This window comes from Pelophylax lessonae (assembly GCF_965119305.1).
Source record: "Pelophylax lessonae genome assembly, chromosome: 9".
Lineage (NCBI taxonomy): Eukaryota > Metazoa > Chordata > Amphibia > Anura > Ranidae > Pelophylax > Pelophylax lessonae.
In genome coordinates this window covers 97,929,256-97,954,637 of record NC_138776.1, presented here as the reverse complement: position 1 = coordinate 97,954,637, position 25,382 = coordinate 97,929,256, and the positions used below count along the sequence as shown (strand labels likewise).

The window sequence follows — 25,382 nt, the reverse complement described above, 5'->3', positions numbered from 1 at the left end:
CTTACCTGTCCTTTCACTAACCATACCATATTAAAGGGAAGCAATGTTGCCACACTAGGACAGGATTATAGAACACTTCTCCTTCTCTCCCCATCTCAAGCAGAGGGGAAAGTTCTGTAGTCCTCAAAGATAGCTGGAAATCAGCTGACACATTTTTTGGAAGAATCAACAGGTACTTATTTGCACTTATACAGCAATACAACAAAATGCATTTAATAGTATATTTAACAGACCAAAAGTAACTGTATAAGAAATGTTCTTAGTTAGGGTTTACACACCCGTTCATCATTGCATATTGGCATTTTGTTATGTTTCTCCTTTATCAGATAACTGTTTGTTTTTCTCTGTAAGATAGATGGACACCTCTGGATCCAGGATGAGTAACCTGTAAGAAGTCATCTGACCAGAATATGCACAATTATGGTTTCAGGCCTCAGGAGTACTATACCATAATGTTCCTCCAGCCAAATACACCAGTGCCTTATGCTTCTGGACAATATGCAAACATGCACAACGGTCCGATGTTGCCACCTATACAAATGCATAACTTCAGTAGTCGACCCTATGCCATGCTGTCAGGAGATCCATACTATTCTCAGAATGGACATGTTGAATACCATCATTTTTATGGTGCAAATCCCCTATATTCCATGCCAAGCTGGCCTTATGGCTCTTTCAATGCAGTTCCGCCATACAATCCCTGGATGAATTACAATCACTCTCAGGTCCACCCTAAACCAGCCCTCAACACCTGGCCAGAGGGCTTCACCATGAAAGGGGAGCTTCAATGGGGCCGGCTTGACCGAGTTTTTGGTATAAGACGTGAACTTCCCGAGTTTGTCAAGGAGGACCTTCGTAGAGTTTACGGGACCTATCCCAGGACATTTGTGTCTATAACTTACCAGAATGGTGAATATCTTGTTAAAGGGGATCCCAAGGTTGGAGAACAGGAGTATACCATTGAAAAGAAAGTTATAAGACAACAGCCCACTCCAACAGACTCAGAGGAGGAAATGAGTGAAGACAAACCTAGCAAGAGAAGAAGAAGAAAACCCAGACGTTAAAATAACTAATTTTAATATTACAACAAGACATTAAGACATTGACACCAGAGTTTAATTTCATGTCCCACATGGTCAGTGATCAATAACCAGTATATACCAGCTGCCAATTGTATTGCTTTGATGTGTTTTGTACTGTATACCATGATGAGTATGATTTATTATTTTTTTTTGTTTAACCTTATTCATTGGCAGTTTGTGTCATTCCAGGCCTAAACAGTTATTGCAAGAAGGTGAAGGGATGCTGGTTTAATCCCCTTTTGGTTGGGATTGGCTTAACATTGTAGGCACCCTCTTGGGAGCTTTAAGGACAGGCAGGACTTGACCTATAAATATGCATATCAGATTTTTATACCAGGCAATTCCCTATTGGCCAAAAGTTGGAGTGATCATGCCCATTTATTTTCCTAATTCATATCTAAAGCCTTAGCAATGAGATCCATTCGCTAGATTTTCATATGGCAGCTTTCCTTTTTGCACAGGCAGAACTTGTAGTATCCAGTAGAGTTTAAATATGTGGCTCCAAAGTTTATATTGTTTTGGATTCAGTATTGTAAAAACTGTTTCTAATGATGTTTGGGTCCTGTTTATGGAGATTCCCCACTTTTGCTTTCAGTGACCACAGGGAAGTTGAGGGTATCTCCCGTGTGAAGAGACAATGACAGCAATAAATCATGACAGAAGCTCTACTGCTTCCCCTCTCTGTGTTTCATTACCTTTCCCATTTACCTAACAATACTTGAGGGAAAGTCTCCTCCAACGGGGACACGGGTAGCAGGACATAAACGTTGGTTCTGACCCTCACCCCCTTTATCCAAAACTAGAAAAAAGAAAAGCACTGACTTGAGATCCACTTTAATATTTATTAAATAAACATGTTTCACTAACGTGCAGTGTGTTACTACCTACTGATGTAGGCACCCCAAATGAGAAGCTGCTCTGTGTACAATATGGGGTTGATTTACTAAAACTGGAGAGTGCAAAATCTGGTGCAGCAGTGCATGGTAGCCAATCAGCTTTCAGGGTTTTTTTTTTGTCAAAGTGGAACGTCACTCTGCCAATCAACATTGATTATTTTTAATCATGCTGCTAGCATTAGTAAATAGGTAGGAAAGTATATCATATTTACGTATTTTAAACTTTTTTTTTTTACGTTTCTTCAGTTACTTCCTGGTTTCTTGCCTAGGCAAAAGATGTCATAATCTCAGAAGTCTTCAGGAAGAGAAGGATAGTAGGAGGGGTTTTCTTAGATAAGCACACTCCCCTGCCTGTGTGTTTGAGCTAAAGGTAGATTGATTCCAGGAAGCAAATGCTACATTAATCATGTTCCCTTATGCAAGATGGCCATGGCCAAAAATGCTAATGGGTTGTTTTTCAAAGTGATTTCTCAACAAAATAAAGCACAGAGACATGGATAAATGGAGGGTTTGCTTTGAATAATAATAATAATAAAAATTATCGAAACAGCGTTTTTGTTTTGAGGTGCTCAGATGCAGTAAAGGTCCGCTTTAATTGAACAAGATGATTGGCTACCATGCATAGCTGCACCAAATTTGCACTCTAGCTTTAGTAAATCAACCCCTATGTGTCCTTCAAGTCATAACTTAAAGTGGATGTTTAGGCAAAACCTAACTAACGCTATACGTGCTCTCTGCCACATTCTAAACCTAATCTTTCTAACCCTGTAAAGAAAAAATCGCTGTACTTACCTATTCTGCAGCCAATCTGGTCCAGTCCCAGCATCAGCTGTCAGCGGCGGCTTCAGCGTGGAGGCGGGTGCAGGAGAGGCATCCAACTACAGAAGCCCCATAGAAAGTATATGGGTGGCATCACTTCCCAGCTATTTTCACAGCCGTTGTCGGTCCTCACCTGTACACAGCTTTCGCCGCTGGAAACCGGAGTGGATCGGCTGCATGATTGGGAAAATACATCGATTTTTGCTTAACAGGATTAGCTAGATTAGGTTTAGAATGTGGCAAAGAGCAGGTTTAGAGTTAGTTAGTTTTTGCCTGGACTTCCACTTTAAGCAGGGCTTTAAACTCCCCCATGTGACAGCTTTGGTGCATGGGTATTGGCTCAGTGCTGTAATATGAAGGGAATCACATGCACCTCCATACCTGAAAATACAAGGAATATTATATACACTAGGCAGCTGGAGTGTATAGAGTGATAAGGGAGCAAATAAAGGTGTATATATGTTCATGGGAAAAGGGACACTAATGCTTTTCTACAAATTTGATCTGCTGATTTATTTTGTGATTGACAATGTATGAGTCTGAAAATCCAAGAATCCCAATGTGGTTTAAATGTGGTCCTGTTTTATTTCACTCTAAAGAACACCTGTGTGAGGAGAAACAACAAAATATTTGATATCTTCTGAAAGAGTTGGTTGCTTGGTTGTTATATTGGCCCAATGGCTTAAATTTTCAGTTTGTGCCCTGGAACAGGCATGCATATCAGGAATCAGGAGGTTTGTCCTTATCTATGGTTCAATGTTTACTGCCAAGCAACCAGCATTTTCAGAGGGAGGTTAGCACTGGCAGCCTCTGGTTTCTCCCAGCACATGTTTCCTTTAAATCCAATCTTCATGATCTCTGAATATTTAAAAAAAACTTGAATAGAAAGACTGCAATAAAAAAAAAAAAAAAAAAATCCAAATTTCTAGTGCAAACAAGGGAAATCTAAGAAACCCTTATCTAACCTCTGTACATTGTTACTCACTAAATTATTATAATATTTTGTTAAATTATCTAAATATTTCAGTTCTGTATAATGTTATGTTTCAATATTTTATTATTATACGTTCTGCTACATTATCTTCACTTGTTTTGTAAAAAGAAAAAGAAAAAAAAAAACAAAAAATAAAAATATTGTTATAGGAAAGTTAATGAAGCTGTGAATCTTTGTAATGAAAACGGATCTGCTACGTGTACAGTAATGAGATTTCTGTCCTTTTCCATCGGACTGCTTTGTTAAACTGATAACAAATAATATATGTTGAGCTTTTAAAGTGGAGTTCCGGCCTATTTTGCAACTTTAGTGATTCCTGGAGTGCTTGTTATGCTGATCAACAATTGGGCATTTTCAATTTTTTTCGGGGGTCCCTCACCTTATTTTCAGGGCATTTTTTATTGTACTTTCTCCTTCTCCCCCCTCTGTGGCCACGGCCACTGACATCACTTCCACTTTTGCATTGCATCCTGGGAGCTGTTTGTCATCCTCCCAGGAGGCTGGAATCAGAAAGAACTCCCAGAACACTCCCTGGAATCAGGAAGAAGGACACAGCAGATTACACTGCGGCTTCAGATTCCCACATCCAAGATGGCTGCGCCCAGACAGCATTTTTAAAAGTAAGATTTTGACTAAAATCCAATACCGTACACCTTGTAGGTATGAGAATAGCGGTTCTGTAAAGGGCGATGGATTAGTATTAAAGGGGTATTTTTAGTGAAAAAAGGTATTTGAGGCCGGAACTCCACTTTAAATCTATATTGTTTTTCTAACTAAACATGTACATATTCCTGTGCAGTCATCTCCAGTGATTTTTAGGTATCTTATAGAAACACAGAAAAATTTAATGAAAAACATGTTGTCTCATGCAACAGGATTTTTGAAATTCATTTCAGTTTAACACTTCCAGCAAACCGACATACATGTACGTTGGCTTGAAGAAGTGGTTGCACCAAGGTGATGCAAGGGTATCCCGCTCCCTCCGCCTTCTGCGGTTCTGCCCGGGTCTCCCGTCCCACCGACACGTCCGCCGGCTGGTTGGAGTCCCGAACAGAGCTGGATTCGGCTTTGATTGGGTCTCCGATCATGTAAACAGGTTTAATCGGCTGCCTATGGCGCCAATTTCAAAAAAGTGTCAGTATTCAAAAATGCAGATTTTGGCGTTTTGAATACTTTGAAGTGCAGTGGAGGGGTCTGGGGTCTTTTAGACCCCAGATCCCTCCATAAAGAGTACCTGTTATTGCCTATTACTGTCACAAGGGATGCTTATATTCCTTGTGTGAGCAATAAAAGTGATCAGATTTATTTATTTATTTTTTTAACAGTAATAAAAAATAAAATTAAATGAATAGGAAAACATTTTTTTTAAAGTGCCCCCATCCCCGTGAGCTCATGCACGAAAGAAAACAAATGCATAAGTCACGCTTGCAAACGAAAATGGTGTTCAAATCACACATGTGAGGTATCGCTGCGATCGTCAGAGCGAGAGCAAAAATTATAGAAAAAGACATCCTCTGTAAAGCTACACTGGTAACCAGTACATTTTTTAAAATCGCCACCTATGCAGTTTTTCGCCATTCCACAAATGTGCGCAATTTTAAACCGAAACATGTTATGTATCTGTTTACTTGGCATGACATCATCTTTCACAATATACAAAAAAATTGGACTAACTTTACTGTTTCGCTTGAAAGGCCACTGTGCAAATACCACGTGACAAATACCGCGTGACAAAAAATATTGCAATGACCACTATTTTATTCTTCAGAGTTTTTTCTAAATGTATATATATATATATATATATATATATATATATATATATATAATGTTTGGGGGTTCTAAGTAATTTTCTAACAAAAAATACTGATTTTAACTTGTAAACAACATGTGTCAGACATAGGCTTGGTCCTTAAGTGGTTAATCAGAACTTTTATTTTTGTAGGTGTGAATAGACTGGGCAAGGGCTAAAACATTTGTCTAGTTTTATTTATAGAATTACTTACAGTCTACTCACAGTCAATTATTTATAGAATTATTTACCCCCTCTTCCTGTCAGTACAGGAAGTGATATGAAATTTCTCCAGCAGGAACACTACAACAAACATTTTCCTGGCGCCAACATGTGACATGGCTCTGCCCCTTTATTCACCCATAGGACCTGTTTTCTATAAAAAGAAGGCTAGAACAACCTCCCCCATTCTCCTTTGTGTCCGCAATATCTACACAAGCTGGATGTACCAAATATTTAAAATGCCTACCTTCAAGCCTGCTTCCTAGTTAAAATCCTTTGGAAGGCTGTTTGCGTTTCCACCAGGAGGAGGAAGCTATAGCAAAACCTTGTCATCTTGGAGTGTCAAGGTCATCCAGAAAACTTACAGTGCAGCCAGACAAGAGCCTTTCAGAAGTGGTAGAAGCTCACTATAACAGGTGTCTCCAAACTTTGGCCCTCCAGTCTTTCGGGAACTACAGTTCCCATCATGCCTAGTCATGTCTGTGAATGTCAGAGTTTTACAATGCCTCGTGAGACATGTCGTTCCGCAACAGCTAGAGGGCCGTAGTTTGGAGATCCCTGCACTATAATGTCTCTTTATCACCTGTCAAATGCCCTCTCAAGATATCCGACCGCGGATTTTATAACAGAAACTAATAAAAACTTTTTTTTTTTTTTAAACAGTTAAAGAGAAGTTCAGGATTTGTTTTATTTCTTTTCAAAATCATACTTACCTAGGTGGATGCGCATCGGTCCGATCGAGCATCTTTCCCCCGCCGGCTCTAAGACTGAGAACCAAGCGATGAAACGCCACTGATTGCCCAACTTTCAGGGCTCTGCGGGCAGAGAGCTGGTGACTGCCAGTCACCGCTGTCTGCTCTGCCCAGCGCCCCCCCCCACGCTCACTGAAGTGCTGGGCTGTGGAGGGAGCAGGAGCGGCTGGCTCATGCTCTCAGTGTCTTGCTGAATGAACTGTACTCCTGTGATACACAGGAGAAGTACAGCCAACTGAGCCTTGGCTGTACTTCTCCTTTAACATGCTGGCACCGGGGACCCAAAGACCGGTGAAGAACTGGACCAGGTGAGGACGGCCCTGGATCCTTGAACAGGTAAAGTCTGTTTATTAAAAATCAGCAACTACAGGTGGTTTGGGGCATTTTTTTTACATCCCTGAACAACGTGTGCAAATAAGTATTTAACCACTTGCCGATCGCCCCACGCAGATTTACTGTGGCTCGGCTGCGCATAATCACGTAGATCTACGTGATTATGTGCTTGCGGTCTCAGCGGCGCATGTGCTTAGATTAGACACAGCATGAGCCAGACCACAGGAGAAGCAGGCGCGATCGCCGTCGGCCTCCCGCAATCTTCAGAGAAACTGACAGGAGAGCCACCTGCCTATGTAAACAAAGCAGGCGGCTCTCCTGTCAGACAGGCACAATGAGATTGTGTGTCTCAGCTAAGCTGAAACTCCAATCTCTGTGTGCCTGTCACAGAGCCCCCCCCCCCCCCCCCTGCAGTTAGTAAGCACAATTTAGGCTCACACTTAACACCTTGATCACCCCCTGTATTAACCCCTTCCCTGCCAGTGTCATTTATACAGTAACAGTGCATATTATTTAGCTGTATTGGTGTTACTGATCCTCAAAAAGTGTCAGATTTGTTTGCCGCAATGTCACAGTCCCGCTAAAAATCGTTGATCGCCGCCATTACTAAAAAAAACAAAACAAATAAAAAGTCCAAAAATCTATCCCATAGTTTGTAAACACTATAACTTTTGCGCAAGCCAATACATATACGCTTTTTGGGATTTTTTTTTACCAAAAATATATAGCAGAATACAAATTGGCCTAAACTGATAAAAAAAATTAGATTTTTAAATTTTTTTTATTTGCAATGTTTCATAGCAGAAAGTAAAAAATATTGTTTTTTGTTTTTTTCAAAATAGTCACAATTTTTTTATTTATAACGCAAAATCTAAAAAACGCAGAGGTGATCAAATACCACCAAAAGAAAGCTCTATTTGTGGGAAAAAAAAGTACATCAACTGTATTTCGGTATAGCGTTGTACGACCGCGCAATTGTCAGTTACCGCTTCCATACAGAGCAGTTAGACCCCCTTCCTGCCCAGACCAATTTTCAGCTTTCAGCACTCTCACACTTTGAATGACAATTGCTCAGTCATGCTACACTGTAACCAAACAAAATTTTTATCATTTTTTTCACACAAATAGAGCTTTCTTTTGGTGGTATTTGATCACAACTGGGGTTTTTTTTTTTCGTGATACAAGCAAAAAAAGAGCAAAAATTTTGAAAAAAAACACTTTTTTTTAGTTTCTATTATAAAATTTTGCGAAAAATTATTTTTTCTTCATACATTTGGGCCAAAATTTATACTTCTACATATCTCTGGTAAAATTAACCCAAATTAGTGTATATTATTTAGTCTGTGTGAAAGTTATTGAGTCTAGAAGCTATGGTACCAATTACTGAAAATTGATCACACCAGATGTACTGACGGCCTATCTGCTTTCTTGAGGCCCTGAAATGTCAGGATAGTACAAATACCCCCCAAATGACCCCTTTTTGTAAAGTAGACAGTCCAAGGTATTTAGTAAGAGGCATGGTGAGTTTTTTGAAGTTATAATTTTTTCCCACAATTCTTGGGAAAATGAAGAAAATTTTTTTTTTCTTTTTTTTCCCAAAACGTTGTCAATTTATAAGCTATTTCTAACACATAGCATGTACACAGCAAAAATGACACCCCAAAATTCATTCTGCTACTCCTTCTGAGTATGGTGATACCACATGTGTGAGACTTTTACACAGCCTGGCCACAAAAAGAGACTCCACGTCCAAGTAGCACCATAAGGCGTTTTAGGAGCATAAATACACATAAAACTTTCTTACTACCTATCACACTTTTCAAGGCCCTAGAGCACCAATACAATGGAAAAGTCCACAAAATGACCCCATTTTGGAAAGCAAACACTCCAACGTATATTCTATGAGGCATTATGAGTCCTTTGAACATGTCATTTTTTTCCACAAGTTTTTGGAAAATGTGGGAAAAAAATAAAAACTTTTTTTTTTTACACAAAGTTGTCAATTTATAGGATATTCCTAACACATAGCATGTACATAGCAAAAATGACACCCCAAAATACATTCTACCACTCCTCCTGAGTATGGCAATACCACATGTGTGAGACTTTTTCACAGCCTAGCCATATAGAGGGGCCCAACATCCAAGGAGCATCATCATGCATCCTAGCCACTTGCCTAGGCCTATTTTTCACATTTGGTGTTTACAAGCTAAAATCAGTTGTTTTTGCTAGAAAACTACTTAGAACCCCAAAACATTATATATTTTTTTTTTAGCAGAGACCCTAGAGAATAAAATAGAGATTATTGCAATATTTTTTTATCACACCGTATTTGCGCAGTGGTCTTCCAAACGCAATTTTTTTGGAAAAAATTCACTTTTTTGAATAAAAAAATAAGAAACCAGTAAAGTTAGCCCAATTTTTTTCCATAATGTGAAAGATAATGTTACGCTGGGTAAATAGATGCCCAACATGTCATGCTTCAAAATTGCGCACGCTCACAGAATGGTGACAAACTTTGGTACTTAAAAATCCCCATAGGCGACATTTTAAAAATTTCTACAGGTTGCTATCTTAGAGTTACAGAGGAGGTCTAGGGCTCAAATACTGTTTACATATGTGGGCGGGGTTTCCGTATGCTTTCGCTTCTGCGCGCGAGCTCACGGGGACAGGGCGCTTTAATTTTTTTTTTTTTTTTTACTATTTATTTTATTTATTATTTTTTATTTTTACACTGTTTTTAAAAAAAAAAAAATTGATCATTTTTATTTCTGTTACAAGAAATGTAAACATTACTTGTAATAGAAAAAGGCACGACAGGACCTCTTTTTTGTGAGATCTGGGGTCAAAAAGTCCTCAGATCTCACAAGTACACTAAAAGATAGAAAAAATAAAAAAAAAAATTAAATAAAATGAAAAAAAAAAAGGGACCTTTTAACTGGTTGCTAGGCAACGACGTTTGCCGTAGCTCCGGTCCTCCAAGACCATAGAGTCGAGTGAGGGCAAGCTTGCCCTCACTCGACATCCTATCTGTGAGGATCCGGGACCGGATAGTTTTCCCCGCTGCCGGCGGGTCCGGTAAGCGGGGAAAAGGACCAGAATGCGGCGGGAGGGGGGGGGTCACCTCTTCCGCCACCCCGGAAGGGTCATCCCGCGGTGAATCCGCCGCTTGGACCACCCTTATCGGAAAGCCAACCGTCCACCGTTTAAAAAAATACCAGGGTTATGGCAGCTATCTGCTGCCATAACACCGGTATTTAGGTTTAAACGGAGGACGTATATAAACCTTTTTGGACTTAGACATGGTGGCTGTATGAAGGGTGACAGGTACTCGGGTACTTTGCTGGGCAGGTGACAGGTACTCTGGTACTGATGAGCAAGTGGCAGTACTCGAGTACTCCGATAGGCAGGTGACAGGTACTCGGGTACTCTGATGGGCAGGTGACAGGCAGGTGATAGGTACTGATAGGTGATACTGATACTGTACTGATGGGTACGGATGATCAGTACTGATACTGATAGGTGATAGGTACTGATGGGTACTGATGAGTAGTGATGGGTACTGATGAGCAGGTGGCAAGTACTCGGGTACTTCAGGTGTCAGGTACTCTGATGAGCAGGTGGAAGGTACTCGGGTACTCTGATGGGTAGGTGACAGGTACTCGGGTACTCCGATGATGGGTACTCAAAGTACCAGAGTACCTGTCATCAGAGTACCCGAGTACCTGTCATCAGAGTACCCAAGTACCTGTCATCAGAGTACCCGAGTACCCGTCATCAGAGTACTCGAGTACCTGTCATCAGAGTCCCCGAGTACCCGTCATCAGAGTACTCGAGTACCCGAGTACCTGTCATCAGAGTACCCGAGTACCTGTCATCAGAGTACCCGAGTACCCGTCATCAGAGTACTCGAGTACCCGAGTACCCGAGTACCTGTCATCAGAGTACCCGAGTACCTGTCATCAGAGTACCCGAGTACCTGTCACCAGCCCATCAGAGTACCCGAGTACCTGTCATCAGAGTACCCGAGTACCTGTCATCAGAGTACCCGAGTACCTGTCATCAGAGTACCTGATGGGCTGGTGACAGTTACTCGGGTACTTTGATGGGCTAGTGACAGGTGCTCTTTATTGGGGGGGGCAATCAGTGTGTTTGGGGTGCACTGTACTTGGTAACTAGCTGTTACCACAATCTCCTCCTCACACAGGATCAGTGTGTGAGGAGGAGAACACGGTGACAGCTAGTTGCCTGTTCTCTGTTGACATTTGTGACCGGCTGTGATTGGACACAGCCGGTCACGTGGTAAAGAGCCAATTTCATTGGCTCTTTACCTAGATCGGGGATGGGCTCTGTCCGAGGGACGAGCCTCGTCCCCGATCGCTGCGCTGCGCACCCCCCGGGGGCGCGCATTGAGGAAGGAACGAGCGGCTCGCGCTGGAGCCGCTCATGTGATCGGCTGTGATTGACACAGCCGATCACGTGGTAAACAGCCAATTTCATTGGCTGTTTACCTTGATCGGGGTTGGGCTCAGTCCGAGGGACGAGCCTCACCCCCGATTGCCGCGCTGCGCGCCCCCGGGGGCACGCAGTAGCGGGGAGATCCAGGCGCCGTCATATGACATCCGCCCGGATCGAGAAAGGATTCCTGCCGACGTCATTTTATAATGGCGCGGTAGGGAAGGGGTTAAAGCAACGCAGTGCCGAATCGCAAAAAAATAGCCTGGTCATTAAAGGGGTAAAACCTTCCGGGGCTGAAGTGGTTAAGTGCCTGCAAGTGCATGGGCACAAAAGCTAACATGCAGCTACATTCAGAGGTGTAAAAAAAAAGAAAACCCACGTTTTTTGTGCATGAGGCCTAAAAAGTATAGGAAGCAGAACCTATTTTCCTCCTCTTTCTCTTTTTTTCTCAATTTTTTTCCTTTTTTTCCTTTACTGCCTAAGACCTTGTTCACACAGGTGTTTCGCATACATCCGATGCAAAAGGCCGTGTTTGCCCACACAGAATTCACAGGTGTTCATTGCATTATGCATACATTACACATAAAGTTCTGTATAATTAGCATGGTGTTCCCAAATGTCTGTCTTCCTTATAGATTAGCTAACTTGATTGCTTATGAAATATGATAGCCCCCGATGTAACCTCAGACTACTACGTACCTGACACAGGTCTGACTATTCCTCTGCCATTTGTCCAATGCTGCAAAGGTTGATGGGAATGCATTGTGATTTATTATAGTATAGTCATGTCAACCTATTGTACTTTCATTTGAAATTCAATAAAAACATTGAAACAGAAAAGAATAGCCTAGTAACAGGATCTCTTTAAAAGCTGGGCTAAGAGTTTGCGCTGAGAAGTGGTATGCAGCCTATAGGAATGTCTCTTATCTTTTGTTTTTTGTTTTTTGCAATTCATTATTTAGTAAAAGGTCACATAACATGGTAAAAACAATTGAAAAGGTGACATGAAGCATGTGATACAACCAAACAGATAGCAGTGTCACAGCACCTCAATTGAGAGCAATAAAATTAAATCAAAGCACAGTGGTATAACAGCTTTCTCAGAGGGCATAAATGTGAAAGAGAAAGAAGATCTTGCAGATAACAACCTCATTATGCATTGTATTTTCAATCAAGATATCTGGCAACATCAGTTACCGGAGAGTGAAGACAAGAGCAATGGGAAGAAACCTGAGATAGTAGTCAAGGCAAAAAGAAAATGTAAAAGAAGGGAAGGGGAGAAGCGAGGAGAAGTGAAAGAAAAAATCAGAGGAAAGAGAAGGGGGAGAGGGCATGATGCGGGCCCCAAGCCCCCCCCCCCCCCCAGCTCCAGCCCCCAGCCTCAAACAGGCTGCTAGAATTCCTACAGATATGTATCAGCTAGGACAAAATGCTGCCAGGGTGTCCACTTGTCCCAGAAGGACTCCTCCTTGTCATAGAGCGTGGCTGTGAGGTCTTCCATATCTCTCAGGTCATTGACCTTAGAAAACCAGAGGGACTTTGTGGGTGCAGCAGGTGACTTCCAACAGAGCGGGATACAGGCTTTGGCTGCATTTAGTAGGTGAATAGTGAGAGACGCCTTATACTTTTTAATGGGCCTCCGGGAGAGATTTAGCAGGCAGGCCGCAGGGTCATCTGAGAGGTCCACATTGCTGAGCTGATGGATGATACCAGTAACAACATGACAGAAAGGCTTAATCTTGGGACAATCCCAAAAGATATGGAGAACAGTCCCAGGAACCATGGCACAGTGCCAGCAATGGTCCGAGGCTGATGGAAAGAAACGGTGAAGAAGTGAGGGCACCATATCGCACCTTGTGAGAATCTTGTAGTTTGTTTCCTCTATTTTTGTAGCCATGGAGGATTTATGAGCAAAGTAAAGAATTTTCTCTTTTTGGGAATCGGTAAATGTAACAGAAAAGTCAGTCTCCCACTTTTTCAGGAACAGGGGGAAATAGTCAGGAGGGGGAGCCATTAGGGAAGCATACATAATAGACAAGCAGTGCCAAAGCGGCTCGTGTTTGTGGCAGACCCGCTCCAATTCCATAAGCGGTCTATAAATATTTATGAAGAAAATGCCTGAGTTGGAGACCACCAAAAGTCCAGGGGGGGGACCCCAGGAGCAGTCAAGAAGACCGCTAAAAGCCTCCCAATCGGCCCAAGGAAATCCCAGAGGTGCAGGCAGCCACCAAGCCTCAGGCTCTGGAACCACGCACCCCCAATGCCCGGCTTAAAGTCAGGGTTGTCCAGAACGGGCATCATCAGAGAGGGCATAGGGGAGATCGTGGTGTGATGGAGTGCTTCTTGAACAATAGTAAGTATGCTCCCCAAGGTGGGGTGTTTGCTAAGGTCCTCAGGCAGAGGAAGGGTGATCCAAGGCCAGCTTTTAGCCGTGTTGCCAGAGTCCTCTAACTCCATGGCCACCCAACTCTTGGCCTCAGCATGACGAATCCAATCAACCAACCTGGTGAGATGAGCAGCTCTATAGTAGGTAGATAAATATTCGCCAGCACACCAAGGATCTTGCAAAAGCAGTCCAAAAAACTTTATTCAAGATACGATCACATCAGAAAAATATAGTGCAACGTTTCGGAGCCGCGCAGGACCCCTTATGAACTATACAGCTCTATAGTAGGTCTTGTGACATGGGAGACCAACCCGCCCCCCTAGACTTCGGTAGATGTAGTAGCCAGAGTTGTATACGTGGTCTCCGATGTGCCCAAATATCTTATCTATCTTTTAAATGGCTATCAATTTCTCTGAAACTGCACTCTCTCAGTCAACACTGAATACTTTTAATCCTTATGCGGCTATTAGTAAATAGATAGAAAAATATAACATATTTAGCTTGTTTTAAACTTTTTTCTATATTTCTTCAGTTACTTCCTGATTTCATGCCTAGGCAAATGATGTGCTACATCCCATGAGTCTTCTGGAGGGGAGGAGGGGTTTTCTCAGCTAAGCATGCCCTTCTGCTTGTATGCCTGAGCTAAGGGTAGATGGATTCCAAGAATTCTGACTCGTCTGCGTAGGTCACACGGAAGGACCACTGACGGTTTGGTACATGTTGGTACCCCCGCCTCCTCAAAATAGGATGCTGTGATGGTGTGTTATACCTGCCTGAAGCCATTTTTATACTACAGATAGGCTGTAACCATCACATACCACTGTCTGTATACACAGGGAAAAAAAGGACTTTATTTGATCCGTCTGAGTGAGGAGGAACCTGCAATAGGACATTGGAAGTGCTGCCACTAGAGTGTTGGTCATTGGACCCTCCGGATGTATAAATGTAGTAATGAATTTCCCCGCTACCTGGTTATAACGGGATGTGACCCTATACAGTATATAAAGTGGCTTCCTGACACTGACTAAGTGTTGGACATTTATCCATATACACACATGAGAACAGATATAAAATTTGGATGCTATAATTGAGTAGTGAGTCACCGATGCTTCTCTGCCCTACGTGCTGCCATAATCTGCCACCTCCTGAGTCATTAAAAAAAGGAAATACCGGTCTGTTATGGTCTCTCTGGCCCTGAGGAAGCCTTGAGCGAAACGTGTCGGCTTGCTGGAAGCCTACATTGACCGCGCTCCACCTGAGACCTACCTTTCATCCTATACAGGCTTTGGTTTTTCCCTTCTGAGATGTATTTCTATTCTAATGACTCTTATTAATTGTTTTTTTAATCCTTTTCTATGTGTTATGTCTTTGCTAACATGTGCGTGATCGCCCATTCTTTTTACTTGCAAATTTAATTAAATATGAATTGTTTTTTATATATTGGTTTTGGTGTGATCCTTCTCCTCCCACTGGCCCGCAAAGCATCACCTTTTTTCTGTCCTTCTATTTTATCTAGAGTACATCTTTTCCCCAGAAGAAGACTATTTGTTGAAACGCGTTGAGGTTTCCTTTTCACATACCTCTACTATATCTAGTAAACTCGGGTTTACCTCATGTATTTACAGTCTTTAATGTGTTTGCATTGTTTTTAGTATGCACTTACTTATGATTGTCTATTTTAGGGCCTTTTTGGCTTTTTGTACGAATAAAGTTTATGTAATTTTTACTTTACTGTTATTCCTTCTTTTTCCTTATCTTGTTTTTACTCTTTATACATTGTGTAGTTCCGCTTTCATATCCACTAACAATTTTCTAGCCCTCGGATAGTGAAATGTGCCTGTACTTACGTGTTATATGTCTACAGAAGCCTGTCCTTGCATGTGAAGTGTGCAAGAATGACGTTACCCTGCACAGAGGAGAAAGAAGTAAATGTTAGCTTATCATGTTAATCACACAGGACCTGGTAACCAGGGAGGGGCACAAGAAACAAACCAGCTAAATATTTGTATGAATCACACAGTTGTACAGTTAGCAGCTCTCAATGACTATTATGTGTAATCGATAGAGGGAAACAAAATGTAGCTGTTGCCGATAGCAACGAGCCAGATTTCAGGCCTCATTTTTCGAATGCAAGTTATAAAAAATGAGAAATAGTAGAGTAGTAAAAACAATTGCCCACTTAAGTGTTGCGCTAATGTAATGCATACCACTTGGCAATGTGCCATTAATCTGGAAGAAGGCCCAACGCATAGGTAGAGCGGGTGCTGACAGACCTTTTCTGCAACACAATGTGCGCTGCCTAAGCCTAATAAAAACACTTTTGGGCTGCATTGTAGTCCATTACAAGTTAATTAAAATAGATTGTAAGCTCTAACGAGCAGGGCCCTCTGATTCCTCCTGTATTGAATTGTATTATAATTTTATAACTACTGAACTGTCTGCCCTCATGTTGTAAAGTGCTGCACAGACAGTTGGCACTATATGAATCCTGTTTATTTATAATAATAATAATGTGTATAGTATAAAGGAGGCCTACAAGGAGAGAGATTATGACACACACAGAGGCCTTGGAAAAAGATATATAATAGATAGATACTCAACAATATCCCTATATATATATAGTAGCGCAAACTTGTCAAGAAGCAAGTGCCAAAAAAATACCAAAAAAATACTGTGCCCACTGCACAAAAGTCCGAAATGCAATAAATGTCACATAGGCAGCAGGAAAAAGTTCAGAAATGACTCAAACAGTCCATATTCCTTCACTCTATCTCCTGGGATGATAATGTACAAAGACGTGTTTCTTAAAAGGATCACCACCACCACCGTGCTCCAAGGGGGGAGGAGAATTGCCCACTCACCAGATGCTGTGGCCCAACCCACTTTCGTGTTTGAGCATTCAGGCTTATAATGATGGTCACTGGTCCAGAGTATCCACAAAAGGAATCACACCAGCACAGTCAAAAAAAGCTCAGCAGCATATGGGGAGGAGAGAACATAATCCCAATAGCGTGATACCGTTTAAAAGGGTTTTATTAGATAAAAAAATAAAACATAAGGTAACACACTCACATGTCTTGTATGTCATCAAACGCAAAAAAACAGTCACGAATAGGAGAGGGATGCCCATCGGGAGATGATGTCCAGGCTCCACGCCGTGGACGCCGCGCCTTCTGGGTAATCCGAACTCCTCTTACACAGCCTGGTTACACCGCCTGGTCACGCCCCGACGCGTTTCGTGATTACCACTTCTTCCCCGGGAGCGTGACCGCGGCGGCTTGGCCGTAACCTTAAATACCCATGCCCATCAACCCAACAGGGCGGGGCCAGGGTTAACATCATCGGCCATTGGTGGTTGCTCAGGTGTGTCGACCAATCACAGACTAGCTTTACAGGATCACTTCCTCTCAATTCACTAATCTCTATGGTACATTACCCTATAACCCAGAAGTAGGGTGGAGCCGAGGTTCACACCATCGGTTATTGGTGGATGCCTGTAGAATACTGGCCAATAGCAGGCTAAGACAGCACAGTAACCCTTTATCTCGCCGCTATTCACTACAATGCCTGCTATTGGCCCCGCCCTGTTGGGTTGATGGACATGGGTATTTAAGGTTACCGCCAAGCCGCCGCGGTCACGCTCCCGGGGAAGAAGTGGTAATCACGAAACGCGTCGGGGCGTGACCAGGCGGTGTAACCAGGCTGTGTAAGAGGAGTTCGGATTACCCAGAAGGCGCGGCGTCCACGGCGTGGAGCCTGGACATCATCTCCCGAAGGGCATCCCTCTCCTATTCGTGACTGTTTTTTTGCGTTTGATGACATACAAGACATGTGAGTGTGTTACCTTATGTTTTATTTTTTATCTAATAAAACCCTTTTAAACGGTATCACGCTATTGGGATTATGTTCTCTCCTCCCCATATGCTGCTGAGCTTTTTTTGACTGTGCTGGTGTGATTCCTTTTGTGGATACTCTGGACCAGTGACCATCATTATAAGCCTGAATGCTCAAACACGAAAGTGGGTTGGGCCACAGCATCTGGTGAGTGGGCAATTCTCCTCCCCCTTGGAGCACGGTGGTGGTGGTGATCCTTTTAAGAAACACGTCTTTGTACATTATCATCCCAGGAGATAGAGTGAAGGAATATGGACTGTTTGAGTCATTTCTGAACTTTTTCCTGCTGCCTATGTGACATTTATTGCATTTCGGACTTTTGTGCAGTGGGCACAGTATTTTTTTGGTATTTTTTTGGCACTTGCTTCTTGACAAGTTTGCGCTACTATATATATATATAGGGATATTGTTGAGTATCTATCTATTATATATCTTTTTCCATATGTTTTAGTTAAGTAGCTGCATAGCCAATTTATATATTGGTGAGTGGTCCTCATTTGAAGCGCTTGGGATAGCTTATACCTTTATTTGGTTTTCGGTGGGCATTTAAGCTGTCATATTATACACACAGAGGCCTTGTTAAAGCCCAACTCTAGCTTCACAGGTTACAGTAAAATTACATACCTTGTGCAGTGCCGATCCAGTAAAAATCTCCAAGACAATCCTTGTTTTCCTCATCTTTAAACTTGACAATGGATAGGCCTGGTTAATATGGTAATGGCCTTTTTTCCAGGCCTCATTAGGCCCTGAGTGGTCCAGGTGGCTAGTCAGTAGCCTGGATATGATAGCTGCACCCCCTTTAGTGCTCAGTACCTGAGGGAGTATTATTACAATGATGGCTGCCTGTTTGTGTGAGTAAAGCCAGTTAGTTGCACTTGGCCACACCCATAAGCACCGCTCTATAAATTCATACCATTTCCCTATACAAATGCACATTGGTGCGCTGCACTGCTGCAAATGCTGCATACACAGTTTCTGGTCCATGGTAGTGTGTTGGGCAGCTCATCTCAGAGGACCAGGCTGGTGTGAATGGACCCTAAGGCCCCATTCACAGGATCGAACCAATCCGTTTTTCATGCGGACCTGATCGGGCCACCCATTCTCCTCTATGGAGAGGCGGATGTCAGCGGAGATGTGTCAGCTGACACCCGTCTGCCATCCGATCCCACAAGATCCGCTTAACCACTTCAGCCCCGGAAGGTTTTAGCCCCTAATGACCAGGCCATTTTTTGCGTTGCTTTAACTGACAATTGCACAGTCGTGCGACACCGTACCCAAATACAATTGAAGTCCTTTTTCCCACAAATAGAGCTTTCTTTTGGTGGTATTTGATCACCGCTGTGGTTTTTTCATTTTTGCGCTATAAACAAAAAAGAGCGTCAATTTTGAAAAAACACCAATATTTTCTACTTTCTGCTATAAAACATTCCCAATAAAAAAAATTTAAAAAATCTATTTTTTTTATCAGTTTAGGCCAATTTGTATTCTGCTACATATTTTTGGTAAAAAAAAAAAAAATCCAAAAAAGCGTATAATAACTGGTTTGCGCAAAAGTTAATGCGTCTACAAACTAGGGGAAAGATTTATGTCATTTTTATTTATATTTATTTTTTTACTAGTAATGGCAGCGATCTGCGATTTTTAGCCGGACTGTGACATTGCGGCAGACAGATTGGACCCCTAACTGACATTTTTGACACTTTTGGGGGGACCAGTGACATTACTACAGTAATCAATGCTAAAAATATGCACTCTTACTGTAATAATGACAATGGCAGGGAAGGGGTTAACACTGGGGGTAATCAAAGGTTTGCGTTCCCTATTTGTGCTTTCTAACTGTTTTGGGGATGGATTTAACAGAGGCAGAGAGAGATCGGAGATTCAGCTTAGCTGAATCACACAATCTTTCCCTGCCTCTCTGACAGGAGAGCCATCTTGCATTTTGTACATACCAGACGGCTCTCCTGTCAGTATTGACAAAGATCGCGGGAGGCCAGCGGCGATTGAACCCACCCCTCCCGCGGTTTGCCTCCCGCTGTGTCTAATCACAGCGGGAGCGTGGCTCCGGCGGTATGCGCCGCCGAAACCGCTTGCATATAATCACATAGATCTACGTGATTATGCGCAGCTGAGCCGCTGCAGTAAATCTGTGTGGGGCGGTTGGCAAGTGGTTAAAACAGATTCGTCCACCAACTGTCCAGCGGGTCAGTTCAGGTATGATCGGATGAAAATGGATAGGCTGTCCACTTTCATCTGATCTCCCTATAGAGGAGAGCAGGACTCTGACAGGTCCGTTCCTGCACAGTGAGCAGAGACAGACCTGTCATCTGCCTGCTCAGCGGGGATCAACTGAGCGATCCGCGCTGAGCTAGCGGAATCCGTTGAGCGGTTCTGCCCCCTGTGAAAGGGGCCTTAAGGCTTCCAAGGCACCTATGCCTACATCTCCTCACATGCTTTTTTTTATATTTGTGTAGCACTACTCAATTGGGAGCTGCTGATTACGGGTTTCCCTGGGTTACCATTAGCAACAACATGACAGTTTGACATTTTCCCAAGTGTTTTAGCTCAGTCAGGAAACAGTGCAGTAGTTTTGGTTCTTGTGTTTTTATTTGGAACTTGGATAGGAGAAGGGAATGAGTGGGATACTCCAACTTTATACAACTATGCACAATTGGCTGGGATGACTTGAAAATGCTGAGTAACGCTAGTTACGGCTAGGCAGCTGCTTCACTTTGCCCTTAGCTGTGAAGTATAAGTGAATGAGCTTTCTGAGGTAATCTGTACTGTACTGCTGAACAACTTCAGGGCCCTTCCTCGCACCCCCTTTTATTCCTATTCTTCAGGGTCAACTACACGGCACCCCCTTTTACTGATAAACTTTCTGTGTGAGCTGGCTCCTTGATCCACTGACTTCTCTGGAGTGGTCCCCTCTCATAGGCAGACCCTTAGGCAAAACTCCTGGTACTCACAATACTGTTTTTCCCAAAAGTCTCTGCCAGTAGCTCCACTTGTCAGCGCTCTGGATCCTCTGCAGCTCAGCTCCACACACCTTGTTCACTAGGCCGACCGCCTGAACCACCTTCCTCACACCTACAGGAGGAGAGACAGCCGTCCACCTCCTCCTGGGACTTTGCTCCTGCCAAAAGACACCCTGCCTCATGTGCTCTCTGTTTTTATCACCAATCCCATGATGCACCTCTCCAGGTGCCAACCCACTGGGACAGTTACAAAAGTTTGTGTATCATTGGCCAGATTTCCTCCACTGTCCAACAGGCCCCTCTATTGGTTACAGTGGGGACACTTCCTCAGACCAGATGAATACACACTGAGCACAGAGAGCAGGCCTAACTAAAGATCAGGCTCCCCTGATAAGCAGCAGGAGCATTAGATGCTTTACCTAGCACCTGTCTAGGAGGGTGCTACATCTGTACAAAAATTAAATGCATTGTACCTTTAAATAAAAATTGTAAAGCAAACCATATACACAGGTCATTATGCAATTTAAAGGCATAGTTCACTTTTAGAAAAATAAATCTGCCTATGCATATAAGACATGTTTGTAAATGAAAACAAGCAACCCAGCTTTGACCAAATTTGAGTAATGCCCTTGCTATAGGTATGGCCATTTACGATCCTCATGAACCCTTACCTGAAATCTCCCGGGACATCACTAGGACATTGCTAAGAGAGGCCCAGCTATTACTGTTAACCTTCACCATCACAAGCTTTCTGTGATTCAGACCGCCTCGCATGCTATTTTTCTCCACCTAAAGCAGTAGCATTGGGATCAGCATTTGAGAGCTTATTTCTCTCATGGTGAAGGTAAATAGTAATAGCTAGACACCCCTTATCTATAATAGCTAGACACCCCTTATCTATATAGGCAGTTTTTTTGGTAAAGTTGAACTAATCCTTTAATATTGTTTTAAACATTTCGCCCAAAAGCTTCTAATTTCTCTTTCTTGTTGCCATGTTGACTGTGCTTTTGCATAATCCATACTGCTATTCTTTAATAGACTTATTCCAAAAAAAAATGTTCTTAGTATTACCAGTCAGTGTTTTAACCGCTTGCCGACCGCCGCAAGTAGATTTACTGCGGCGGTCAGCCCCTGCCAGGCAGAGTGACGTTAATTAACGTCACTAGCCTGGGAGGGTCTGGGGAGCGAGCGCGTGCCCGCGGAGGCGCGCTCCCGCTCCCGCGCGGTCACGGACCCCCCCGCGCGTGTGACCAGCGGACCCGATGTCCGCCGGTCACTCGGCGATCGTCGGGGGAGAGGGAGAAAGGCAGGCAGCTTGTGTAAACAAGCCACCTGTCATTCTCCTCGCTGTAAAGACACTGATCACACGGATCTACTATGTAGATCCGTTGATCACTGTCCTTACAGCTCAAGCCACAGCCAATCACAGTAGAAAGCACGCCCCTAGGGACACACACAGCCCCTCCCTCCCAAATAAAGTTAACCCCTTCACTACCAGTGTATTTTTACAGTAACAGTGCATATGTATAGCACTGATTACTGTAGAAATGTCACTGGTAACCCCAAAAGTGTCAAAAATGTCAGTCAAGGGTCCGATCTGTCCGCCACAATGTCGCAGTACCGCAAAAAAAATCGCAGATCGCCGCCATTACGCGTTAAAAAAAACAACAAAAATGACAAAAATCTTTCCCTTTGTTAGTAAACGCGATAACTTTTGCGCAAAACCAATAAAAATACGCTTTTTGCAATTTTTTTACCAAACATAGGTAGGATAAAACAAATTGGCCGAAAATGTTAAAAAATTTTGATTTTTACATTTTTTTTGGGGAATTTCATATAAAAAAATGTGAAAAATTTTGCTATTTTTGCAAAATTGTCGCTCTTTTTTTGTTTATAGCGCGTGATCAAAAAATCGCACAGGTGATCAAATACCACCAAAAGAAAGCTCTGTTTGTGGGAAAAAACGGACGCCAAATTCGTTTAGGTACAGCGTCGCACGACCGTGCAATTGTCCGTTAAAGTCACGCAGTGCCGAATCGCAAAATACCCCCTGGTCTTTTAGCAGGAAAATCCTCCGGGGCTTAAGTGGTTAAATAAATGCTGCATGTCAAGGGATACCATGGGTGCAATGTAGGACTGCGGACCTATTCATATTTATGTGTTGTGGCAATGTATGCTAAAGTGCACACTTTGTGTGTTGCCACAACACATCACTCCTTTTGTTCTGTGTGTGGTGTGCTGTGGTGCCATTCATTGTGTTCATACAGTAGAGCACGATGCACTGCAGTGCACAAAAAAGCGTTCGTTCATTGAGGTGTGTTGGCAGCTTATTCAAAATGAATAGGCTGCAAATATCTGAAAAAACGCACGTTAAGGTGCATGTGTGAATGCCCCACATTGGATCGCTTCAGGCCTCATGCACAGAGAAGAATTGAGACATAAAAGTCTCTGTACCGTAAAACCCCAGCATTTTTCTTCAGCTAGCAAGCCACGGCCATAGAAGTAATGTGCAGCAGCGTTTGTTGGTCCAGATGAAGCTACGCTACGTAGCAAGCGAAATGCGCTAACATCACCAGAACGGCAGCATGCCGGCCACCTAGGAATCCCTAATGGATGACAGACTATCTTAAAAAATCCAGTCTATATGCCTTAATTATGGAGGGAGGTCGAGATTGACAGCAAGCGGCATATGCAAGGAAGGATTAAAGGGCTCTAGTAACAGGCACACCCTCGTAGGAGGATAACAGCACATGCTGTAGAAATCAGATGGTTCTTAATCCATTCCAGGAATTGGTGTGAGTATTCAAAAAGACCAAAGAGGAAAAACTCGAACCGGAGAAGAGGTAATGAGAATGTACAGTGATTATGGGGAATAAGCATACTGCCTCATTCTGACTTTTTCTGTGCAGTTACATGCTACTGAACACCCACACTAGCAACAATTTAATCCTCTCCCGAATACCCACACCAGCAAAAATTCAATCCTTTCCTGGTATATGGAAACATCAATTCCAACCAGTGCATTTTGGATTAATTAAACCTCCTACATTTTCTCACTGTGAGAGCCTGCAAACCGATAACAACTGGGATGTTTCATGTTCATTGAGACCTGTATACCCGCCCCACTATGAAAATATTAATGCCAATCTGTCAATATATATCCTGAGAATTGCATTTCGTTTTTTGACTGCTATATATATCCCTTTAATATACACAACATGGTGTTTCATTTGCTTGACATATGCACGTGCAATGCAATGAGGGATTCACACTAGCAATTCACTCATAAGGAACGGCAGGCCAGCCGGCTAAAAGACTTGTATCTCTCAAGCCAGCTAGATACACAAATCGTACCTTTCAAGGCTTTGTTACAATATAACACATCTTTGTTTGGAATGAACTTGCCTTATATACATCATAAGGATTTTTTTCTTCAAGTCTGAGCTTCCTGGGGACTTTCACATTATTCTGTCACGGGAATTATACATAATTTCTATTAAGGAAAAGGATAATTATACATTATCCATCATCTAGCATTTGCTTAAGATATATACCCGTATTAACAGAATTTGTGCTCATTTACTGGCTGCAGCCATTTATCGCTTATATGTCTACATGTTGTCCAGTCTTGTTTCTTTGTCATTTATTTTCACTTGTTTTTTTTCTTTCAAGGATTTTTATTAAGAGATAACAATACATGTAATCAACTGCAAAAAGAAACATTTTTCTTTTTGTTAAGGGGGGTAAAAAACATTATGCACTGCTAAACAATGCAATACATGGTAAAATAACATCTTCAGCAAAACAAGGTATTACAGGTACCAAGGTTCCAAAGAAGAGGAGGCAACCAGCCTAGATAAAGAACCAAAACACCTGGGGAGATTCACCCAGTCCCGAGGCAACCCCAATGGGATCAGAAGCTGTTACCCAGGGAGCTGGAAGAAGCCACACAGCGCAAATTATTCAACAGGCATCCAAGGAGCCTAACAAAATTATACTGTGTGGTCATATAATATATTGAAAGCAGCTTGAGCAATCAATAAGTTTTCAAAGGAAAAGGGCATAACCCGAAAGCGGACTGCTTTTACCAAATTAGAGTGGAAACTATCAGTCTTGGGTATACCCCTATCGAGTCCTGAACTGAAAGATAACTGAACCCATAGGTAACCCCTAAAAGCAATCCGGATGAAGATGTATAAGAACTCATGTGAGCGGTGAGGAGAACACTAGAGAAGAGAAGAGAAGAGAAGAGAAGAGAAGAGAAGAGAAGAGAAGAGAAGAGAAGAGAAAAGAGGCAAAAGAGAAACCAAGGAAGAAGAAGGAGGGAAGAAAGGAAGAACAAAGGAGGCTACGTATGCCCTGGAGGTCTCACGAAACGACAGAGAAGCAAGCGAGGTGATTAGAAGATCAGGGAAATATTCGTGTACATCGCCCAAGGTTCCCATGTAATCTCAAACTTCTGGGAAGTAATTAAGAGACTACTAGCCAGTTTTTCTTGAGTCACGATCCAAGAAATCTTTCTTTGCAGCAGAGTAAAAGAAACTGTGGGGGATTTCCATGCTTTAGCGATAGTCAACTTAGCTTCCAGTAGCATAAAGTGAATCAATCGCTTTTGAGACTTAGAAGCCTCGTCCGGTGCAAAGTTCAAAAGAGCTATGTGAGGGGATTGTGCAACCGGTACTCCAGTGACTTTGCGGATCAGATGGAAAACCTTGTTCCAGAAACCCCTGATTTTTGGACATTCCCACCAGATGTGTAAAAATGAGCCTCTATGAGAAC

At 42.6% G+C, this 25,382-nt stretch overlaps 1 protein-coding gene across 1 annotated transcript; it reads left to right on the top strand.

The window, feature by feature from the left end:
* Positions 1-358: 358 nt before the first annotated feature.
* Positions 359-2,076, top strand: LOC309564641 (uncharacterized protein C10orf95 homolog). The gene has a single exon (XM_082269303.1). The coding sequence runs from the start codon at positions 411-413 to the stop codon at positions 1,062-1,064; it is 654 nt and encodes a 217-aa protein (XP_082125429.1). The 5' UTR covers positions 359-410; the 3' UTR covers positions 1,065-2,076.
* Positions 2,077-25,382: the final 23,306 nt, after the last annotated feature.